The 20,009-nt window shown below is 40.9% G+C and overlaps 1 protein-coding gene across 19 annotated transcripts in view; it reads left to right on the forward strand.

The window, feature by feature from the left end:
- The window catches only part of Pard3 (par-3 family cell polarity regulator), a 543,701-nt gene that overhangs the window by 220,653 nt on the left and 303,039 nt on the right, over positions 1-20,009 (forward strand). For 18 of the 19 annotated variants that reach the window (XM_027404768.2, XM_027404778.2, XM_027404773.2 and 15 more), the window contains exon 4: positions 14,427-14,605. The exons of the other annotated variant lie outside the window; for it this stretch is intronic. In XM_027404768.2, coding sequence (XP_027260569.1) covers positions 14,427-14,605 — 179 coding nt within the window. The remainder of the gene's footprint in view (positions 1-14,426; positions 14,606-20,009) is intronic. 19 annotated transcript variants of the gene reach the window in all.

Here is a 20,009-nt window from a genome sequence, read left to right on the forward strand (position 1 = left end):
CACTTTTTTTTTTGAAAAAAAAAAAGATTAATTTTATGTATATGGTGCTCTGTCTATATATGGAGCCTACATGCCAGAAGAGGATGGTTGTGAGCCACCATGTGGTTGCTGGGAGACCTCTAGAAGAGCTGCTAATGTTCTTAAGCACTGAGTTATCTCTTCAGCCCCTCATCACTCAAAATTTTCTTCATCTAGATAAATGGTCCCAACATAGAGACAAGGCAAAATGCCCGATGGTTATAAAAACTGGTAAAAATATATACCTTTTACCCACTGTGTAGTATAGTGTTTCCAATGTTGCTTCCTCAAGGCCAGCTGTAAGTTCAAGGCTTCCAACCCTAGAACATAGTACTGATTTCATTAGAAGAATTACAGACCAGTCCTTCTGTACTTCACCTCTAAAAGTCACAAGCTAAAAGTTTAATGAGGTTGAATCCAAGCCATTTGTTACAAAGGAGGACACTGGGGGCAAGAGAGTATATTCAGCCTGGGCTCAGTTTTCCCTGTTTTCAAGAGTTGTTCTGTTTACTTTTCTCACTCTGTGATGAGATACCCGACCAAAGCACCTGAAGGAATGAGTGGTTTGTCCTGATTTAGTCTGGCCAGTATAGTCAGTCATAGTTCCTAGTACAGATGGTGTGTCTGCAGGAGCTCAAGGCAGCTCTTCACATGGCCTTTACAGTCAGGAAACAGAGAGATGAATGCCCTTTGCTTACCCTTTTCTTCTCTATATCCAGCCAGCCTACAGGATGGTCACACCCCCACTTAGGGTGTGTCTGTCTACTTCAGTTAACCTAAACTAGAACTTTTCTGGCAGGCATGACCAGAGGTTTGTCTCTGAGCTGATTATAGACCTTGTCAAATGGATAGTCCATATAACCATCACAACAGATTTTCCCTTTGAATGAAGACCCAAGCATGCACGAGACCCTCCCCAGATGCCCAGAGGCTTTACCTAAATCACACTGTCTCCTCACCCTGGGTGATTCTTTGTGTAGTAACTGTCAGCTCATACTTGCCATAGGGAAATAAGGAGGCATATTAGAAATCTGTACTAATGTAGATAAATTTCATAAAATCAGACAAGATTGATGACTGACCCTACTTAATTCAGAATAAAGGAAGGGAATCTAATTTTTCTATTTCTCCACACCCTGTTTGCTACAATGAAAATGGCATTATCTTTTGAATCATTTCCAATGAAATGATTTTCAATATTGTTGTCTTTGTGACATTTGGACAATTAGAATGCATTTCTTAAGCCTACTGGAAATGCCACAATGCTTTTTCTTGTTTTCGATTTTTCCCCCCCAGTGGTTCTCTCTCTGCTTGTTGCCTAGGAAACCACTATTGGGCTGAATTCTTTTTGCCTGGTTGTCAGTCTGGCAGAGTGATAGGTAAAGTTGTTTAGATTTACTGGTATAAAAGTGCTACTTAAATATTAGAAATGTTTCATCAATATTAAATCGGTTTATCTCCCCAATTAAAAAGCAGCCAACTCTTTGATGCTCTCAACATACTAAATAGAGGATTGTTGACTGCTTTGATTGTGACTGGAACTTTATTTTGTAGCCGATTATGATGACATTTGTATTATCACAGTGGGTTAGTGCTAAATATAGCACCTTGGTAAACAAAATCATATGTAAATGTTTGTTTATTTCTATAGGGAGTCTACCTATGAACTGTGATTCCCCAAGGTTCAAATACAAACATCAAATATGTTGTAAAAATTCTGTTAGATGTTAGAAAATGCAGGTTCTTCTTCCCTGTATCTTTTAAGCAGACCAACTATTCCATCTTTAAACTTTGAAAGTTGAGAGAAATGGAACTACCTCTGATCTTGTCCTTCATGCAGTAATAAAACATTAATACAATTGAGATTGTCAAACCATAGCTTTGGCATTCTGCTTTCATCGAGCTAAGCTAACCAAGCTACAAAATGACGAGCTTCTTAAGACATCTCAGAGACATGTCTGAGCAGTGTAGGAATCAGAATCACTGTCCCCTCAGGGCCTCTGAGCTTTGAAATGAGGCCAAAGACTTCAGTGAAATAGCCCCCCAAAGTGGCTCCTGTATGGGGCAGCCTAGCAACCTTGCTACCCAGGGCAGAGCCTGGCATTGATAGAAAACACATCATTTTAGACCCACTGTGGTCATAGGCATTGGAATCTGTGTTCTTAACTGGATCCCCAGGCCTGACCTGTAGTCTGTGTGAGCATGTTTCCATGTCTTGGCTGTTCACTAGAGTTGACTGTGGTACTTGTGGGCACATTTGTAGACTCACCCTACACTAAACCTTTAATACTTCTCAGTAGTGCCCTGAAGCCAAGCAATTCATACATTATGCCAAGATCTCTTTTCAACGAACTAGTGAAGAATAAGAAAGATGAATGTTTCTCATAGAGTGCTCACATGCACACACACTCACACACACATCAGTTTACTGTTAGTCTGGGTTTTCACCTTTAAGATCTGCAGTCAGATATAGGAGTGGATCCACATGAGGGCACCCTTCCTCAGTGTTTGTCATGGATCAGGCATTATCCTTACCCCACCAAATATTTGCCTGAAGTGATTCTTTTGGTACAAAAAAAACCCCATTTTTTCAAGATCATATATTTACAGTGAACATGCAGGTTAAAGTCACCCCCACACACTTCTGTTTGCTCAGGTCTTGCTTATGACAAAGGTGTGAAATTTGAAGCGCGCGCGCGCGCGCGCGCACACACACACACACACACACACACACACACACTGGATAAGGTCCTTCCCTTTAGTGTGACAACCCTCCCTCATATAAGTCTTCTAACAAGACAGTAAATTATGGTAAATTAGAGCCTTTGTTGTTCCTCAGCTTTCCCTAGAAGGAGCCTGTTTCATTCTTAATTCTTTATATGGCCCTTCTTTCTTTCTGTCAAGAATATGTACAGATGTTTAAGCCCCAGTTGGGCCATGAGCTGAGGGACAGCGTCTGTCTGTCCTTCCTACTTTATCAATATGAGGTCTGCTCAAATGCATTTGCTGTATGACTGTCCTTTGGTGCTAAGACTCTGGATGCTGACAATTTTGTGAACAGGGTAGGGTGTCACCCCTAGATTCTGGGATCCCCATTGGTAGGAGCCCACTGTCTTTGTTCTGATGACTGAGGTGTGGATTTGTCTCCACCCTCACCTGTAGATTAACTCTAGTCAGGTGTTATTCTAACACCAAATTTCCCTCCCTATAAATAGGAAAAATGACTTTATTTATGTACTTAGCCTTGCTTTGAAGAATTCCTTGTTAGTGTGTTGAAGTTCCTCTCACCTTTTTAACCATAGTCAGTGTCCAGCCCGTGTCAGTGACTCCACCCCTGATTGCCTGTTACAGATGCAGATGCCCATTACTCTTCCCTTAAGGAGAAGAACAACTGCATTAGATTACCAGTGGATGATCTCCACACACTGAAGGTAATACATGTAGACAGATAGCCATATGCTTCAGGACCATGAAGCCTTGCTCATTGCTTGGAGCCGCTGACTGGTGCCCAATGAGCTTATTACAGGCCCGCATGTACAAGGTGGCACAGTGAGGAATTGATCTGAAACTGGACAACGTGTGTCCTGCTCTCCCCCTTAGAAAGTGTTTCCCTTCCCATTGGCCCTTACTGCATTTAGCTTTTCACAGCACCAATCCCTGGTGACATAGTATGCACTGTTTCTTTATGGTCCCTTTATCCTCACTGAAATCTGTTTTTGCCAGCAGCTACTTGAGTTCCTAGTGTATAGTGAGTCCTCAGGCTTCCTTAGTAGAGATTCATTTTAGGACAAAAGTTGCACTTGTGACCAAAATGAAGTGTAGAGATTTGGGCTGGAGTGTATTGCAGTGCATTTGCCTAAGCACCTTTGAAGCCTGGCGTCCATCCCCAGCATCACAAGACCAAACAAACCCAGTAACAATAGCAGAAGTCTGAGGTTAGTGGACACTTAATACTGGAGACTTCCAAGGAGGTTTGCCTCCGTGAAACAGCTGGTAAGAAACATGTGGGTGGAGTAATTGTAGAGCCAGATGAAGATAGAGGCTCCCGAGTGCATCCACTAGTGAAAATCAGCCAGTGAAAGTTGTGGGTCAGTAGTCCCTAGGTGAGGGGACGTGTTACACTTTTCCTTAGCATTTCAGGTCAGAGGTTAGAATAAAAAAGCAATGGGAAAGTAATGCTTCTCAAAAGTTGACCTGACAGTGAGTGACAGCTGCAGACTTTAATAAGATAATAGAAGACAAATGTCCAAGGGCAGCACTGAGCCTTTACAGAATATCCCCATCAATCAATAGTCGATGGCAATTTCTGAGAGACAAATTCCTAGTCAGATATAATTGATAATTTTCAAATTTGATCCCATGATTGTTGAACTGAACTGATGAAGTGGTAGGGAGAAGAGGGATTTGATTCTGAAAGAGTATAAAATTCTTACTGGAGTGTCAGCTTTGAGCTGCAGTATGCAGTGCTCAGGCATTCCTGGAGGGGACTCAGCTATGCATGAAGGACTAAAGTGCAAACTTAATAGTAAAAACAATAAAATGAAAGGAATACATTGCTGGGATCCTATCTACTATTGGCAGTGTTTGAACTAGCAATTCATTCTTTTCTCAACAGGAAAAAAAAAATCCCCCTTGGGCTATGCAATATGGATCATTGTTTCTTCTTTGATAAAGAGATTGACCTTACAGTAATTGAGACAGTAGATATAAAAAAGGCAGAGATAGCTGGGAGCCACATTTATTCATCAGTTTCATTTATAAACCATTTTTGCAAATATTTCCAAGTACCATTTTCTGTGCGGGAGGAAGAATAATGAAGGTGAGTTCTAACTGGCAAAGTGCATATGAGCACAGCTTCCATTCAGCTGTGGGAACCTCAGAGGGGTGGGCCTGGGAATACCTGTGGCATTTGGTACCTTCAGCTGCATCTGGGCATGAGGCATTGAAGCATTCAGATCTGTCCATCCAGGACAAACAACAAACAGAACAAACAAAACAAACAAACAAACAAAAACCAAAAGCACAAATCTCACCTAGGAAGGAATAAAGAGATAGTTTATTGGGGAGCCAAATGTGAATGACCATGACCCAGTAACACATATTCAGTTTACTCCAGATTCTGTGTTTTGACATGATAACACTTTTATGTTTTTTTTTTAATAGTAACAGAACAAAAATTTTATAAATCAAGACACTTTTCAAATACATTGTTGGATGTCCAGGTGGGCTCATTACAGCAAAGTGGGAAATCTCAGCGGTAGGTCTCAGATACTGTTTGAGGATATTCTTAGTCTTTGGAGTAGTGGAAGCTAGTGCTCTATGAATACATTTCAAAATGACTTACCTAATAGTCACAGGATGGTAGGGCACACAGATAGGTGGACGGTAAGTACCTATTTGGAAAAGATAGTTCAGGGTAATTCAGCCTGGGACCTGTAACAATCTAGCTGGCCACAATTACAGATGCTCTGATCAGTCAGTCAGCTCTTGTTGAAGGTTCTCTATTGGAAGGACCCCCCTTGCCCCCCAGCCAGGAACTTCAGCTAACACACCCTAGAATGCAAAGACTAGGACTTGTTCTAATGTTGCTGTGGCCCAACCAGACCACGAATTCTGAGCCACTGCATTTGATTGGTGATTTAGAAAGACATCCCATATGCTTTCCAAAGGATAGAACCAGGCTTGGAATGCTACAGGAAGTTAAGCCAAAAAGCCCTGGGCTTTTCTTACTTGTTCCTTTGTGAGCTTTGGGACTGCCTTTCTGCAGAGCTTCAAGGCGGAACTGCCAATCTGGGAAGGGTTGAGCACTGGTCCATGACAAATGGCATAGGAAATGGGTTGGAAGGATGCCTGAAGTATTCTCGAAGCCCCTGTATGGGGAATTCTTCCCAGGCTTTGGCTTGGTACATTGCCATTGAAGGGTAGGTTTTGTAACATGGCACATGCTAATAACTTGGCTTTTCCCATGGTGAACTGTGTCTTCAGGAGCTGTGTAGTGGTCCTGAAGAGGGAGAAATGGACTTTGTATGAGGAGTAATTGTGCTATTTGTATAGTAAGTTCTACTAGGAACCTTGTGACCGTATGCTATTTTTAGAATTGATTAAATATCTTGCCAGCTTATACAGGGATTTTCTGGAACAAGTTTATTCATTGCCTCAAGTGGTTAAATAATACATGAGTCAATGGAAAAACTAGGAGAAGTAGCATTCAGCAAGGTGAGGAGGAGGCAGTTGGAAGTCTAACTCAATACTTGTGTCTCCTGTTTAGCATCTGCTCTAATTCCTTATTAGATTTATCCTTTCTTTGTCTTATTTAAAAAGCATGTTACCTAGGCAAACAAATCAATATTTATGGTGCACTAGCAGCACAGAGAATCTGGGATCATGTGATGGTGGTTTATTGGTGCTTTAGCCCTTCTTCAAAGCAGTGATGACATCAAACGGCCTGCACAGCTGTCCGGGCTTAGTACCACTGCACATCCCTCTGAGCTGCAGCCAGCAGCTTCATTATTAAAGATGCCTATCTTTGAATTTTCTTTTAATGTTTCAGAGGCCAGACTTTGAACATCTATATATTAAATAAATCAGAAGATCACTTGGTTGGAAAGTTTTATTTTCGTATTTTTAAATACTTCTGTTTTCCTAAAATTAGGGCTGAGGAATTTCAACAGATAAGAAGCATCTATTATTGCCAATTACTGTGATAGGCATAAAGTACCCCAGATGATTAGGTGATACTGTCATAGGCCACAGGCCCAGGGTAATTCTGTAAGTTGCAGAAGTCTTGCAATGAATAGATTTTAGGGTCACCTTGCATGAGAGTTTCAATGAGGTGTTATCTGGATCATGTTGGCCTGTGGGAATGTCTGTGGGGGCTTGTCTTGATTAAGACAGTTCAGTAGGAGGACTTAGCCCTCAGTGTGGGTAGAAGCATCTACTAGGTAGAAGATCCAGACTCTTAAGAGTGGAGAACTTGAGCCAAGCATGTATGTTGAATCATTTCTCTCTGCTCCAGACTGGATATGGTGTGGTCAGCTGCCACCTTGGTTTCCCCACAGTGATGGACTGGGAACAGAATTTCTCTCCTAAGTTTCTTTTGTCAGACAGTTTTATCACATCAACAGGAAATGAAATAAGGAAAGATACTGCATTCATGTTTTATTCCTCAATGGCCAGGACAAAATGGCATTCTGTATATGATATTAAGTTGTGTGGTTATGAGGAGAGATGGCATGCCTCCTGATAGTAGTGCTTAACCACAAGCCTAGATGTTTATTATATGACCTTTCTAAAGACCTGGGCTACTTGCTTAGATGCCCTCCTTCACCGAGTGGCTAACTTTGTAGCCCTCTGCACAGCTTTTGGTATTGAAGACTGTAGTACTTGTAATATTGTGACATAGATGCCTAGGAATGCTTTTATACTTTTTCTGACATGTTGCTTGATAGTTATCGGTTCTCTTAGGAAGAGGTTTGATGGAGGATCCTGATGGGGGGCAATGAACATATATGGGATCACATGTTTGGTCCTCACGGAATCTTTTCAGCCATCATTGTGGTCTCTGTTTTTACCTGTTGGGAACTAAAGCCCTGAAAGAGGAAATAATTCTAGGGTCTCAGGACCAGGCCAGTGGTTCTTATGCTCTGGCTTATGGGTCCTTATGTGTCATTGGCATCATTTTGGGGAGGCCAAATGATAACACATTTTCATCATTATTCAGATGTATCCACTGGATTGGGTGGGGTATAGTGGTTGTAGGCTCAGCTACCATGTGTGAGGCCTGATCTCAGTCCCCAGTCTCAAGGACCTGAGGAACCCTCATTGTTATTGTTGACTTGCTTCATACCTGTGTAGGTAGGGGCAGCCCAAAGGTACTACGCTGGCCACTACGTATGGGTATGCTTTTTTTGCCCCATACACTCAGTTGAAAAAAAAAACCCTGATTGTCATTTATACTGCTCATCCTTTGATGAACCAGGAGAAGCAATTACTTCAACCTGACTTCAAATACACAGATTTTAAATGGCATGATGGGACAAAGGGATAAAACATCGTAGCTGTCTTAAAAAAAAAAAAAAAAAAAAACAAAAACCAAAAAACTGCTGGGCAATGACTTGAATTGGGAAACTTTTAGCTCTCTCTCTCTCTCTCTCTCTCTCTCTCTCTCTCTCTCTCTCTGTGTGTGTGTGTGTGTGTGTGTGTGTGTGTGTGTGCGTGCGCGTGTGCACGCGCTCGCGTGTCCGTGTGTACATGTGTGTGCATGCCAGTCAGAGGTTGATGTTTGCTGTTGTCTACCTTATTTTAGACAGATTCCTTTGCTGAATCTGGAGCTCAACATTTCTGGCTAGGCTGGCTGGTCAGAAAGCCCGAGGGATCATTTCTCCCTGCTTTCAGTGCATAGCAAGCACTTTGCTCATCTATGCTCATCTCACCAGCCCTGGAACATTGTTTTTATTTTAAAACAGGACAGAAGGACTGGCGATATTTAGAACTTGATATGTAATGGTTTCTATCAAGTGGATGACAGAAGCCCATCAAACAAGGGCAGTAACTGACAGTATTTGTTGCCAAAGATAAAATTCAACCTTATAGTGAAAAGCAGGTTTTGGAAACTCACACCCACTATGAGCATGACTGACATCTTCCCAACCCATAACTTGCTCCTGTTGACAACTTCCCACCCTATAACACGTTCCCAATGAGATCAGTAGAGACGTTAACATATGTGATTTTTTTTTATGAAAGGAAAGAAAATGTGTCAACATTGAGAAGATTGGCATAGCTCAATAACTAATATTTTCCAGATGACTAATGCTTCAGAATTTTTCATAAGTACATAGTCCATTAAAAGTGTGAGATAGACAAGCAGATTTTAATGTAACAGAAAAGTTCACACCCATGTTGTTTCTGACCTTTGAGAAACTGCCATTTGTCAAGTACGGGCAAGGAATCTCTACAATTATCTCAGAAGGCAATTAGAATATGATCTTGTTCCAGCTCCACCATTGTGATGCTGCTTTCCTCTGCACTTTCCCATTTTGTAGCAGAATGCCTGCAGAATCCCATGTGGAATCCTGGTGTATTCTGTTGTATGAAATACAAAGCAGTGGTTGTCTTCTCTGTTTCTATGCTTTGTTTTTTGTAAAGTCATTGTCATAAACTCATATTGGTTATGGAACCTATAGTGTGTTTATTATTGTTGCTTAAAAAGGAAAAGTAAAGATTTAGCATTTTTTTCATTTTCATTTATCAAATGGTAACTGCCTTCAGCCTTGAGCTGCATAAGCCACGGCTGTTCGAGGCACTCACTCACTGTTTTGTTGCCATTGTTTCTTTTTCACTGTGTACCCTGGCTGGGGCTTGGAACTCTCTGTGTGGACCAGACTGGCCTCAAATTCACAGAGATCAGCCTGCCTCTGATGTATTAGTGTTCATTGCATGCATCACCATACCTGCCCCTTACTTTTTGGACTTGATCAGGTCTTGAGGTGAGTGTTTGAGAACCTCACTAGCCTCAGCCTGTTCATCTGTACTCTTTTTATCATCAAATCACCCATACATGTTCCTCCTCCACTAACCAAGTAGGCCTTTTCTTCTCCGTGTTACCATCTTTGCAATGTAGATGTGTGCTGTTACAATCAGTGATTGTAGTTGGTGTACTGTTTGTCTGCTTCCTGAAGTGAAAAGAGGTCATCTGTTGAGTATGTAGTTTTCAGTGTGTATGGTTCTGCTTTGAAGACAACAACATTCTCCTCTTTAATAACTGATGCCGACATTTATTTTCATAGATATATAGAAATAGAATGCCTTCTCTTATAGATTGTCCAATAATTACTTAATGATTTGTATGGTCACTGAGCCCTGCTCAGGAACCTGAACTTTTGTCTAGGACATTAGTTTGTGGCCACAGTTGGCTGTTCCTCTATTTTTGAGCCCAGTTTATCTGCGAAGCGAGTCATAGCTTCTCCATTGTGACTGGTACAGGACTCATACTAAAAAAATTAAATCATTCAGACCCTCATAAAGGAAGTCATTCATTAGTTCTAATATTCTATTCTTAAACCTTTATGTTTGTGTACATTGCATAAAAATGCCTTTTATGCAGTTATAGAACCAAGAAAAAAATAAACCAGTACACCTCCAAGTGGGCACCATTATAATGTGAAATAATCAGTTCCTGCCAGATCTGAATTTATGTGAGTGTGACTGAAGAGCCACACTGGGTTCTCTGTTTCCATAGCTATTGTGTGTATTCATGGAGTATATTCTGATACTGCCCCGCATAATCCATGTGTCGTGATAAATGTGTACACCTACAGTATCACATCACTAGCATCTCCATCGTCTCAAACATTCTTCACTTATTTGGGTTGGAATTGTTGGGATCCTTTACTTTCACCATTTTGAAATGTGAAATAAATGATTCTTGGCTGCAGCTGCCACACTGTCCTATGAGGTTCCAGAGAATACTCCATTAACTGATTGTCTTTGTACCCATTTCCTCCTCCTTGCTCTTCTAGCCCACAATGCACACTTCTACAAGAGCAGCTTAGTCAGCTTCTGCCTGTGAATGGATGGTGTGCTATTTTCCCCTGTGTCTGGCGATCTTCAGTCACCACAATGTTGGAGTCTTTCCATTTGTGGACAGCCAATGCTGCTTCTGTGTTGTGATCACCCAGCTCTTGTGGCCCCTCATAGTCTTTGAAACCTGAGCTTTTCATCCTGTATGGTTACCTGAGGCTCTCTAGTGAGAATTCACTGCTACTTCTTCATTTTGTTCTGTAATTTTCTGATCAGCATGAATATTGTTATTCAAATTTACCTTGTTGAACGCAACAGAGCTCATATATATAAAAGGGATTGTTGGCGTCACATAGAGTGCTTGTTAGATGGTAGCACAAAGTGGATGATACCCAGAGTGGATTTATGGTGACTCTTTGGAATCAGTTTCCCTAAAATACAAACATGGCTTTAATGTCTGCACAGGAGGGACTGCATATTCATGCCTCCCAGGAGTGCCCCTCAAATTGCAGTTTCTGTAGCCCACCACCCAGTGCTTCTTCATCCACTTGGCAGACAGCCTCCCACTCCAACCCCCTCTTTCCATAATTCAACTTTATTTACAGATACAGATACACAGACTGAACAGATGTGCCCAATGCCGAGCACATTAATAGTAGCCTCAGAGTACCTGAATGTGTCAGTGTCGCTTAAAGGTAAAGAAATTAAACCTCTCTTCCTCTTGAGAATTTGAGTTCTCTACTTCTTTATCCTTGTTTGCTGCATATCTTGTCTAAGTCTGAATCTGTGTCTGCCTGAATGCTCTCTTGTGTTGTCTGTCCCTGTGTTTGTATGTCCCTAACAAAAGACTTTGCTCTCTCTTTTATTGAACAGCACAGAGGGAATCATGTGAGGAGGTGAAGAATGCAGGATACTTTGCAGAATTTTTAGTAGGGATTTACAAGGGATTAAGTCACTGCCTCCATCTGGCCCAGATAACAAACAAATGCTATCAAGCAATGTCTACACGTGGTCTTCAGTCTTTATGTCGGATATTCATTTTATAAAGTTGCTTTCAGCATGTTTGCTGTTTTCAACATCTATTACCATGACATACATACATGCATGCATTACTCATGGGTCAGGCGCATTGAAGAGTATAAAATTTAAGATTGCAGCTATGCATTAGTTTAGGGTATAAAAGTTGATTACATGGAAAAGCCAAGACCTGTAAAGTTGGTTCTTCTTCAAGCAGGCGAGTACATACATAGTAGGGCAGCAGTCTCAAGACTTAGGTAACCTCACCATGTATTATAAACTTTGGCTGTGAGGTCCAATGAAAGTTCTAATCCCTTAGGATAAAAGGAAGAGTTCATAATACTGCATAGCCACAAGGTGTAATTTCCTTTGTTTCGGGTTAACAAGTTAACGTGGTGCTCATGTGGAGGCAGAAATGATGATTCCAGTAATGGAATCATGAGTGTAGTATGTTCCCCCCACTATGTTGATGCTGGCAAGCAAATTTTTGCTGTGAGATGAAATATACTTCCTGTCATTTTGTGCTGGTTTTAGCCCGTACGGCTGCGCCTCTGTTAAAGACCTTGTCTTGTGAGCTAGTGTGATATTTATACTTACACAATGGAATCTGGAAAGGGAGATCGGTACCAAGTGTTTAAGTGATGGAAAACGAACAACCCTAGCACTGATGTTACTCAAAACACACATCATTGTAATCCTTGGGAATAGTTTAGTCTTTTTAATTTAGGATATAATTTTGTTTGCTTCTGGTAGAGGACTATCCTTATAGTATCAGTACTTCATGTGTGCTTTTATGCACTCGTCTCAAAGAGACTATGTAGTTCTTATTTGTTTATTTATATGTTTATGGGCTCTCATATGGCCCAGGCCAGCCTCCTATTCCTTATGTGGCCAAGGATGATCTTGTACTTTTGATTCTCCTGCTCCACAGGTTCTGTGATTACAGGTGTGCATCACCACTCATAGTTTATGTACTATTAAGGATTGAATGGAAGGGTTTTTCTGTGCTAGGCAAGTGTATTTTGCCACTGGAGCTAAATCCCTAGCCTCTGTTTAATTTTTTTTATTGCAAATTTTAAGTAATGCTGGCTGTCTCAGGTAATTTATACACACTTAAAAATCAGAAATTGAATCCTATAATTTTTTTGAGCTTTTATTTTTATTTATTTATTTTTTAGGTTTCCCATTTTTTCAAAGTATTTTTATGTATGAATTACAAACAAGATTGAATTACATGACAACCCCAGTTCCCTTCTCCCTCCCTTCCTCCTCTACCACCCCCCCAACTAAAATCCTACCTGTCATATGTCCTTTCTTCTAGTCTGCACCTGACTCAAAATTTCTGCTTCCTCATGACCTCTGCATCCTTCCTTTTCTTCCCTTGAATCCTATAATTTTTATGTATGTGTTTTTTCTATCAAACTGATATAACCACAACCAGTGTTAAACTAATGAGTGCTTTTTCACTTGAGTAGTGCTGCACAGGTTGTCATACTGTTACCAAGTTTTCTTGGGGGTAGACATGGATGTTCAGTAGGATACTTCTGAGGGCGGCTTGTTTGTGGTTTTATAGGTGAGCTTACTGCTTCCTGGGAATTACTATTTTGTTAGACATATTTTGGGTTTGGGAATTTTTTTTTTCCCCCATTGGTCTCATTATACAGTCCTGGTTGTCCTGGAACTCAGTTGTAGATCAAGTTGGCCTCAAATTCACAGAGATCCACCTGCCTCTGTCTCTTCAGTTCTGGGATTAAAGGTGTGAATCCCCATGCCTGGCATTTGCTAGAGTTTTTAAAGTCACTTAAAAAACTTCTCTTAGGTTTCTCCTCTTGCTGTTGTCTCACATGCTTCAGTGATACCATAAACAGACATGGGTCTGAATTTGTTGCTGTTTGTGGGGGGGGGGAAGAGGTGCAGCTCACTTTCAGGGTAGGTCTCCATTCTTATTTAACTGTCTGAGAGGTGTGCCCAGAGATATCTCGTAGAAGAGTCTATATCTTTTCAGGGTGATGCTAAAAATTAACTACCACAATCATTTTAGGGACAAGAAACTACTTTGTGCTTTGCATTTTCTTACAATAATTTATGGAAGAAAAGCAGAGCTGTAGTCAGCATAATTCTTTAGGAGACTCTCGAAGCATTGTCTAAGTTCTGCATTTCCAGTTTTATAGATACAGTTAGAAGTTAGGTGAAATAACCTTGTTTTGTTAAGTGTCTTTCATAGTGTTTAGGATAATTCATCTAGGCACAATGGTAAATAAGAACAGTGTGGGTTGTTACTCTCAATTTGCTATTTATCACATGCCAGACATTGACTCTTATTTAAACCTCACAGTACCCTTATCAAGCAGGATATTGTTTCATCATCATTCCAGTAGCAAGTGAGTAGAGGTAGAGGACCACTAGGCTTCTTGCTTACAGTCACATTGATAATGAGTGATCAAGTCCAAATACCAGCCCAGGCAGCTTTGTCCAGAGCTGGACCTCTTCTCCATCTTCTTCACTACCTTCATTTGAAGGCCCTGTAGGATTTATGTTAGAGTGCTAGCCCACTGTGTCTTTGTAAAAGCATTACTTGGGCTAGCAATGGCTCAGCAAATAAAGGTGCTTTCCTCCAATCCCAAGGATCTAAACTCCATCTGAGGATCCCACGTGGTAGAAGGAGAAACTCAACTTGTATAAGTGTTTTTCTTACCTCAATACATGTGCCGTGGCATGTACATACCCACATACATATACAGACACACAATAAGTAAATATGATTTTATCTTAAATTGCATAATTAAAAAATATTAGTCTTTGGATTGAATGCATCTTCCCTAGTGTGGTGTTCACTTCTGCTAAGTCCAATCCTCTCTTTGTGTGTGTAGATATGCCTCTTCATGTCCGCCGGAGCAGTGACCCAGCTTTAACTGGCCTCTCCACTTCCGTCAGTGATAATAACTTTTCCTCCGAGGAGCCCTCCAGGAAAAACCCCACCCGATGGTCCACGACAGCTGGCTTTCTCAAACAGAACACCACTGGAAGTCCCAAAACGTGTGACAGGAAGGTAACCACACCCATTTGTTTCTGCAACCCTTGGCATCTTCTGTACTTTGGTGTCAGTCAAGTGTGGTCAGGTGTTCCTTGGGCATGTACTGTGGCCCTGTGTGAGTGTTATCAATTTTGTCATCAATATGGGGAGGAACTAATGGATAGTTTGAATTTGCTGATAAAATTCAATGCTACATATGGAGTATAGGGATCTTCCCCTTTACTTTCACTTACTCATGCTTATGTCCCTTTACCTTCTTTTTTCTTCCTCAGCCACAGGGATGGAAACCAAGGCCTTAACATGTCAGGGAAGTCCTTTAACACTGAACTGTAAAGCAGCCTGAGAAGGAAAACTTGAACATGAAGTGTTGCCCTATAAAGTCCCTCTCTTATCTGGTTTCTGGTTTCTTACTTCTCTCTTTAAAGGAAATGTCTTCTTTTTGCTTTCTGTGTGGCCTTCTGGAGATACTTTATACATGAGTGAGCAAACACCTGTGTTGTCTTAGGAAGTATATCAAAGAACTTAGATTATAGATTTAGAAGTATAAAAGCACGTTTCATGGTATTTTATTCAGTTTCTGTCATCATTTTATCCTGTTCCCCTTGGGAATGTAAGTGTGTTGTCTGTCATTGTGCAAGTTGCTTTGTTGATCCATGTAACTTAGCCCAATGCCTGCACTTTAGTCTAGTAATGGTATTTGCTGAGACCTTCATCACCTATTCCTAGAGAACCCTAACGTCTATTCTGCCATGTCTCTAATCTCTTACCTAATGAGCTTTAAGCCATGTTTTCATTTTCATGGTTGTATCTGCAGAATAAGATTTTATGAACATGTTTCACTGTAGCCAGTAATTTCACACAGCCTGTGATGAGAACTATGGAGGTGTTACCACACAGTGCCAATCACGTTAATATCAAAATGGGCACAGCTTGAGGTTTGCTTGACTCATCCTTTGCATCTGTGTGATAGCTCACAACGAAGTTTTTTTTTTTTTTTTAATTTTGTTTTACTTTCCAACATACTTTTGTCTTTATTAGTATTAGTTCAAGTGAAAATAAAAACCACAGGGTAAATACATCTAAAATGAGAAGAGTCAAGCTGGAGGTATAGCTCTGAGGCAAAGCCCTTGTATGGCGCACACGATCCAGGTTTCAGTCCCTAGCACAGTGATAATATAATAATAAAAACTGAAAGAGTCTTAAAGGGCAAACATGGATGGCAGTGTACTTTTGGGTTCTTGGTGCCTATTGATTTAGCTGTTAGCCTTACTCTCAAAGATTCTGCAAGGAAACACATTAGATTGCTTTCTCCTTGAGCCCTGAAAGAACTTGAAGTGAACTGACCAAAGAAGCAAAATCCACTTTCTGAATTGGCCTCATGACATTTATTTTGTTAGAATTAATTTATATAAGTATTTACAAATTCATAAACAAGTGAAGTTTATAGTTAAAGAACATTTTTTTTTTCAAGTGGGCTTTCAGCCAGTCAATTTTGGCAGGCCAATGGTCTGAGCATAACCAGACTTCTATCTGTGACTCATTTAGTATCTTGGGAATGTGACTTAGGTGTAGTTATGGCAAACAGATCCATTTTTATCATATTTCAAACATGAACGGGTTTAATACTTAGAATGTCTTTCTCAAATATTATTGGAAAATTTCAAAGAACATGCCTGGCCTGGTGCATATCAGGCCTGCCTCTAAGCAGGCGTATTCCAGTGGTCTCCATACTAGATATCATTCTGTCCTCACAGGTGCTTGCTTTGCCTGCAGAATGGAGGCTGAACCTCCAGATGCTCTGAGTGGCAGTGGACCAAGAAGCTTCCCTTTAATTACAGCCATTGCAATCTGAAATTTCCCACCACTGAATTCAGATAGCGGACTCATTTGTATGCAATGCAGACTCTTACTTGCTGAAGCTCTAGGGAGTGATCATCATCCTTCCCACTTCTGCCGCAGAGGAAGGCATGCAAGGGGCATATTGAGATGCTTAGAATAATTAACCAAATGCACTTCTGCCTTTGCAGTAAATAATACGTATCTGTCACTGTGAAACACCTGGGAAAACAGAAGACTAGAATAATGTAAAATCACCTGTGTCTCCCAAGGCAGCAACTCCAACATTGAGATGTTAGTGGTGGATAGCCACACCACTGCAAGTAGGCTTTCATCAGATCTCTGGAGCTAAGCAGGGTTAGACTTGACTAGTATTCGGATGGAGATGCCAATGAAACACACGTACATGCACACACTCACACACACACATGCAAATGCACACATATACCCTGCCATGTCAGCTCTGCATATCTGCTACTCAGTATACCTACATTTTCCCTCTACTACAAAGATTTTCTATTTGGATTTTATTAGTGAGCATTTTAAACAATGTGAAATATCCTATTATACAGTCTTCTCTGATTTATGCTCTGCTCACTGTTGCCCAATTTTGGTTTATGTCTTCTCACATTGTAAATATCCATACTGGTACCCAACCTTCACTGTATTTTCCTTCTTAGAAATGGTTATATACCCGACAAGACTTTTCTCTACTACACAGAAGAGTATCCTATGTTGCCCCATGCCACACTTTCCCAAAGGAAAAGCCTAGGTTAATACAAGCCCCTAGATGACACTATGTTCTTACAGAGGATACAGAAAGGGAGTGGGTAACAGTGTGTTCTTGGTTTTTCCCTTGCTTAACTTCTCAGTTATTACTTTACCAATCTTGCCCACATTATGTGCTGGGAACCAGAGAGATGGCTCAGTGCTTAAGAGCATTAGCTATTCCTGCTAAAGAGTCAGGTTTGATTTCCAGCTTTCAAGTGGTGACTCTCAACTGGAGTCTCTTAACTATAGTTCCAGTGGCTTTGATGCCCCACATATGGGTGGTGCACAAATATTCACGTAGGCCAGACACCAATACAAATAAAATAAAAATAAATTTCATATCTATCATCTGTATCTCTGTCTCATTCCTTATTTCTTTGTTTTCAGCTATGAAAAGGTCTCCCCCCTCCTTTTTTTTTTTTTTTTTTTTCTTATTGAGAAAGAGGATTGGAAGAAAGATTGCTAGCTGCTTGGCAAAGAGCTCTAAGTATATTTCTTCTGAATCCACTAGAGCCCACCCACGGTGCATGATTTTAAGATGTTGTAGATTATCATCAGTTTGTAGTAGGCACTTGGACTGTAGAGGCAAAGGTAGATGGGTCATCAAGTAGGGTGACCATATGTCTACTATGGAGTTTAAGGCCAGCACGCAAGGCGTTCATGATGCTGACTCTGCTAGACCTCTGAGAGTAGGTTCTTGTGGGATTCTGGGGTTCTTTATAATTTTTTCTCTTTTATTATTATTATTATTATTATTATTATTATTATTAAAAATTCAAGTTAGGGAACAGGCTTGTTTCACATGTAATTCCCCTCTCCCGCTCCCTCCCCTCACCCCCATTCCTTCTCCCCCACCTCCAACCTACCCATCCACCCACCACTCCCCAGGCAGGGTAGGGCCCCCAACCGGGGCTCCACCAAGTCCACCAAATCTTCCTGTGCTGGGCCTAGGTCCCTCCCCATGTGTTCAGAGACAGAGTGCATCCCTTCAAGTGGGATGGGTCTTTATAATTTTTATACTTTATTTGGGCATGAGAGGTGGAGGGAGGGAAGGGAATCTTGCCTTTCTAAGAGTTCTCTCAGGTATCACTCAGTCTTGTTTGCAGCCTAGCTGGCTTGGAGAGTGGCTTGTTGGGCACTGCTTTTCACATGAGATTTCATGTGCAGTAGACATTTACCTTGGGCTGTTGTGATTTTAATCTGTGTGGAAACTTAAGTCATTTCCCTGACTCCCTGGTCCTCCTTATTCAGTCAGGATTGCTGTGTGTCCCAGCCTGTAACCTGGTCACATAAAAACCAGCAGGGGCACTTAGCAGAACTGGCAAGCAGTGAGTAAGACTGCATTGCCATACACACTGCATGTGGTGTCACAAGCAGAGGTCTTCCCCCTAAATATTGACAGGTGATGCTTTGATGAGTCATTTGCCTCCTCCCTTAGAAATTAAACAGCGTAGATTTAGTATGAAACTACACACTGGCAAATTTCCAAGAAAGATCCTTATCCAATTAGTGCAGGGAAAAGAAAGCCACAATAAAAACACCTCACATTGCTGTCAGTGGCTTTTAAATTATTTATTGGTTTTTCAGAAAGAGAGACTTTGGAATGTTTCCTACCCCTTGGCTTTCTTATTTCTCTATTTACTGGCCATGCTTAGTGTGTTCTTGGGACTCCCAGGCACATGTAGCCCCTTGGAAAAGGAGCTTTCTAACTAAAGCCTCTGCCATCTCCTTCCTTTTGAGAAATGAGAGCTCTTTCTTCTAACTTTAGATTGATGAGAGAGGAGAGAGAGAGAGAGAGAGAGAGAGAGAGAGAGAGAGAGAGAGAGAGAGAACGCTAGAGGTCATGCTTGTGGACACATGTGTACTTGTGTGAGTATGGAGGCAAGAAACTGTCAGTAAGTGTCTTCCTTAGTCACTCTGCAGTCTTTTTTTGAGACAGGGTCTCTCACCTAACCTGCAGTTTTAATGTTTTGGCTAGGTGGGCTGGCCAGTGGACTCCCAGGGTCTACCTGCCCCTGCCTCCTAGCACAGTAGTTACTGAGGCAGGTTACCACTGGGCTAGGATTCAAGGTCAGGTCCTTGCTTTGCTGACTGAGCCATCACCCCGTCTTATGGATGCTCAAGATGAAATCTAGGGCCTCATACATTAGGGCTTCACCCTTTAGCTGTACTCTAGGTCTGGACATTAATTCTACTCATCATTTCCTTTAGTATATTTTAAGGCACCACAGACATTTTTCCTTTCTATGGTTATACTACCGTGATTTTTATTTACCAAGTAATGAAAGGTATAAAGAGGCAGATAAGTCCTCAGGAATCATGAAGAAGTGTAATGCCAGAGCAAAGGTTGTATGTGCATAGACAGTGACTATCCTTGTCATAGTGGGAAGTCTGACAGCAGGATGGTTTAATTTCCAGCAAGCTTCCTAATGTCTGTGCTTTTGCTATCTCTCATAAATATTAGTATTTGCAGAATATTCTACCTTATACTTGACATTTTAGAGTTTATGCTTACTAATACTGTTTGATGGGCTTTCTGTGGTTGACATTTATATTTTCTCATAAAAGTAAATTTTTGGTTTGTATTTCAGAGACTGTTGCTAAATGTTAACTCATGTTGACACCTCTTTTTTATTAGGTTTGTGAGCTAGACTTATTTTATAAGGAGATGAACAGTTTTAAAGTCATTATTTTTCACCTAAGTTCATGATTAGAAAGCATGGAGTACTTACATATAGCACTGTGATACACCCCAGTCATGCTGGGTGTGTGTGTGCATGAAACAACATAAAAGGAAGGGGTATACTTTTCT

This window comes from Cricetulus griseus, chromosome 3 (genome assembly GCF_003668045.3).
Source record: "Cricetulus griseus strain 17A/GY chromosome 3, alternate assembly CriGri-PICRH-1.0, whole genome shotgun sequence".
Classification (NCBI taxonomy): Eukaryota; Metazoa; Chordata; class Mammalia; order Rodentia; family Cricetidae; genus Cricetulus; species Cricetulus griseus.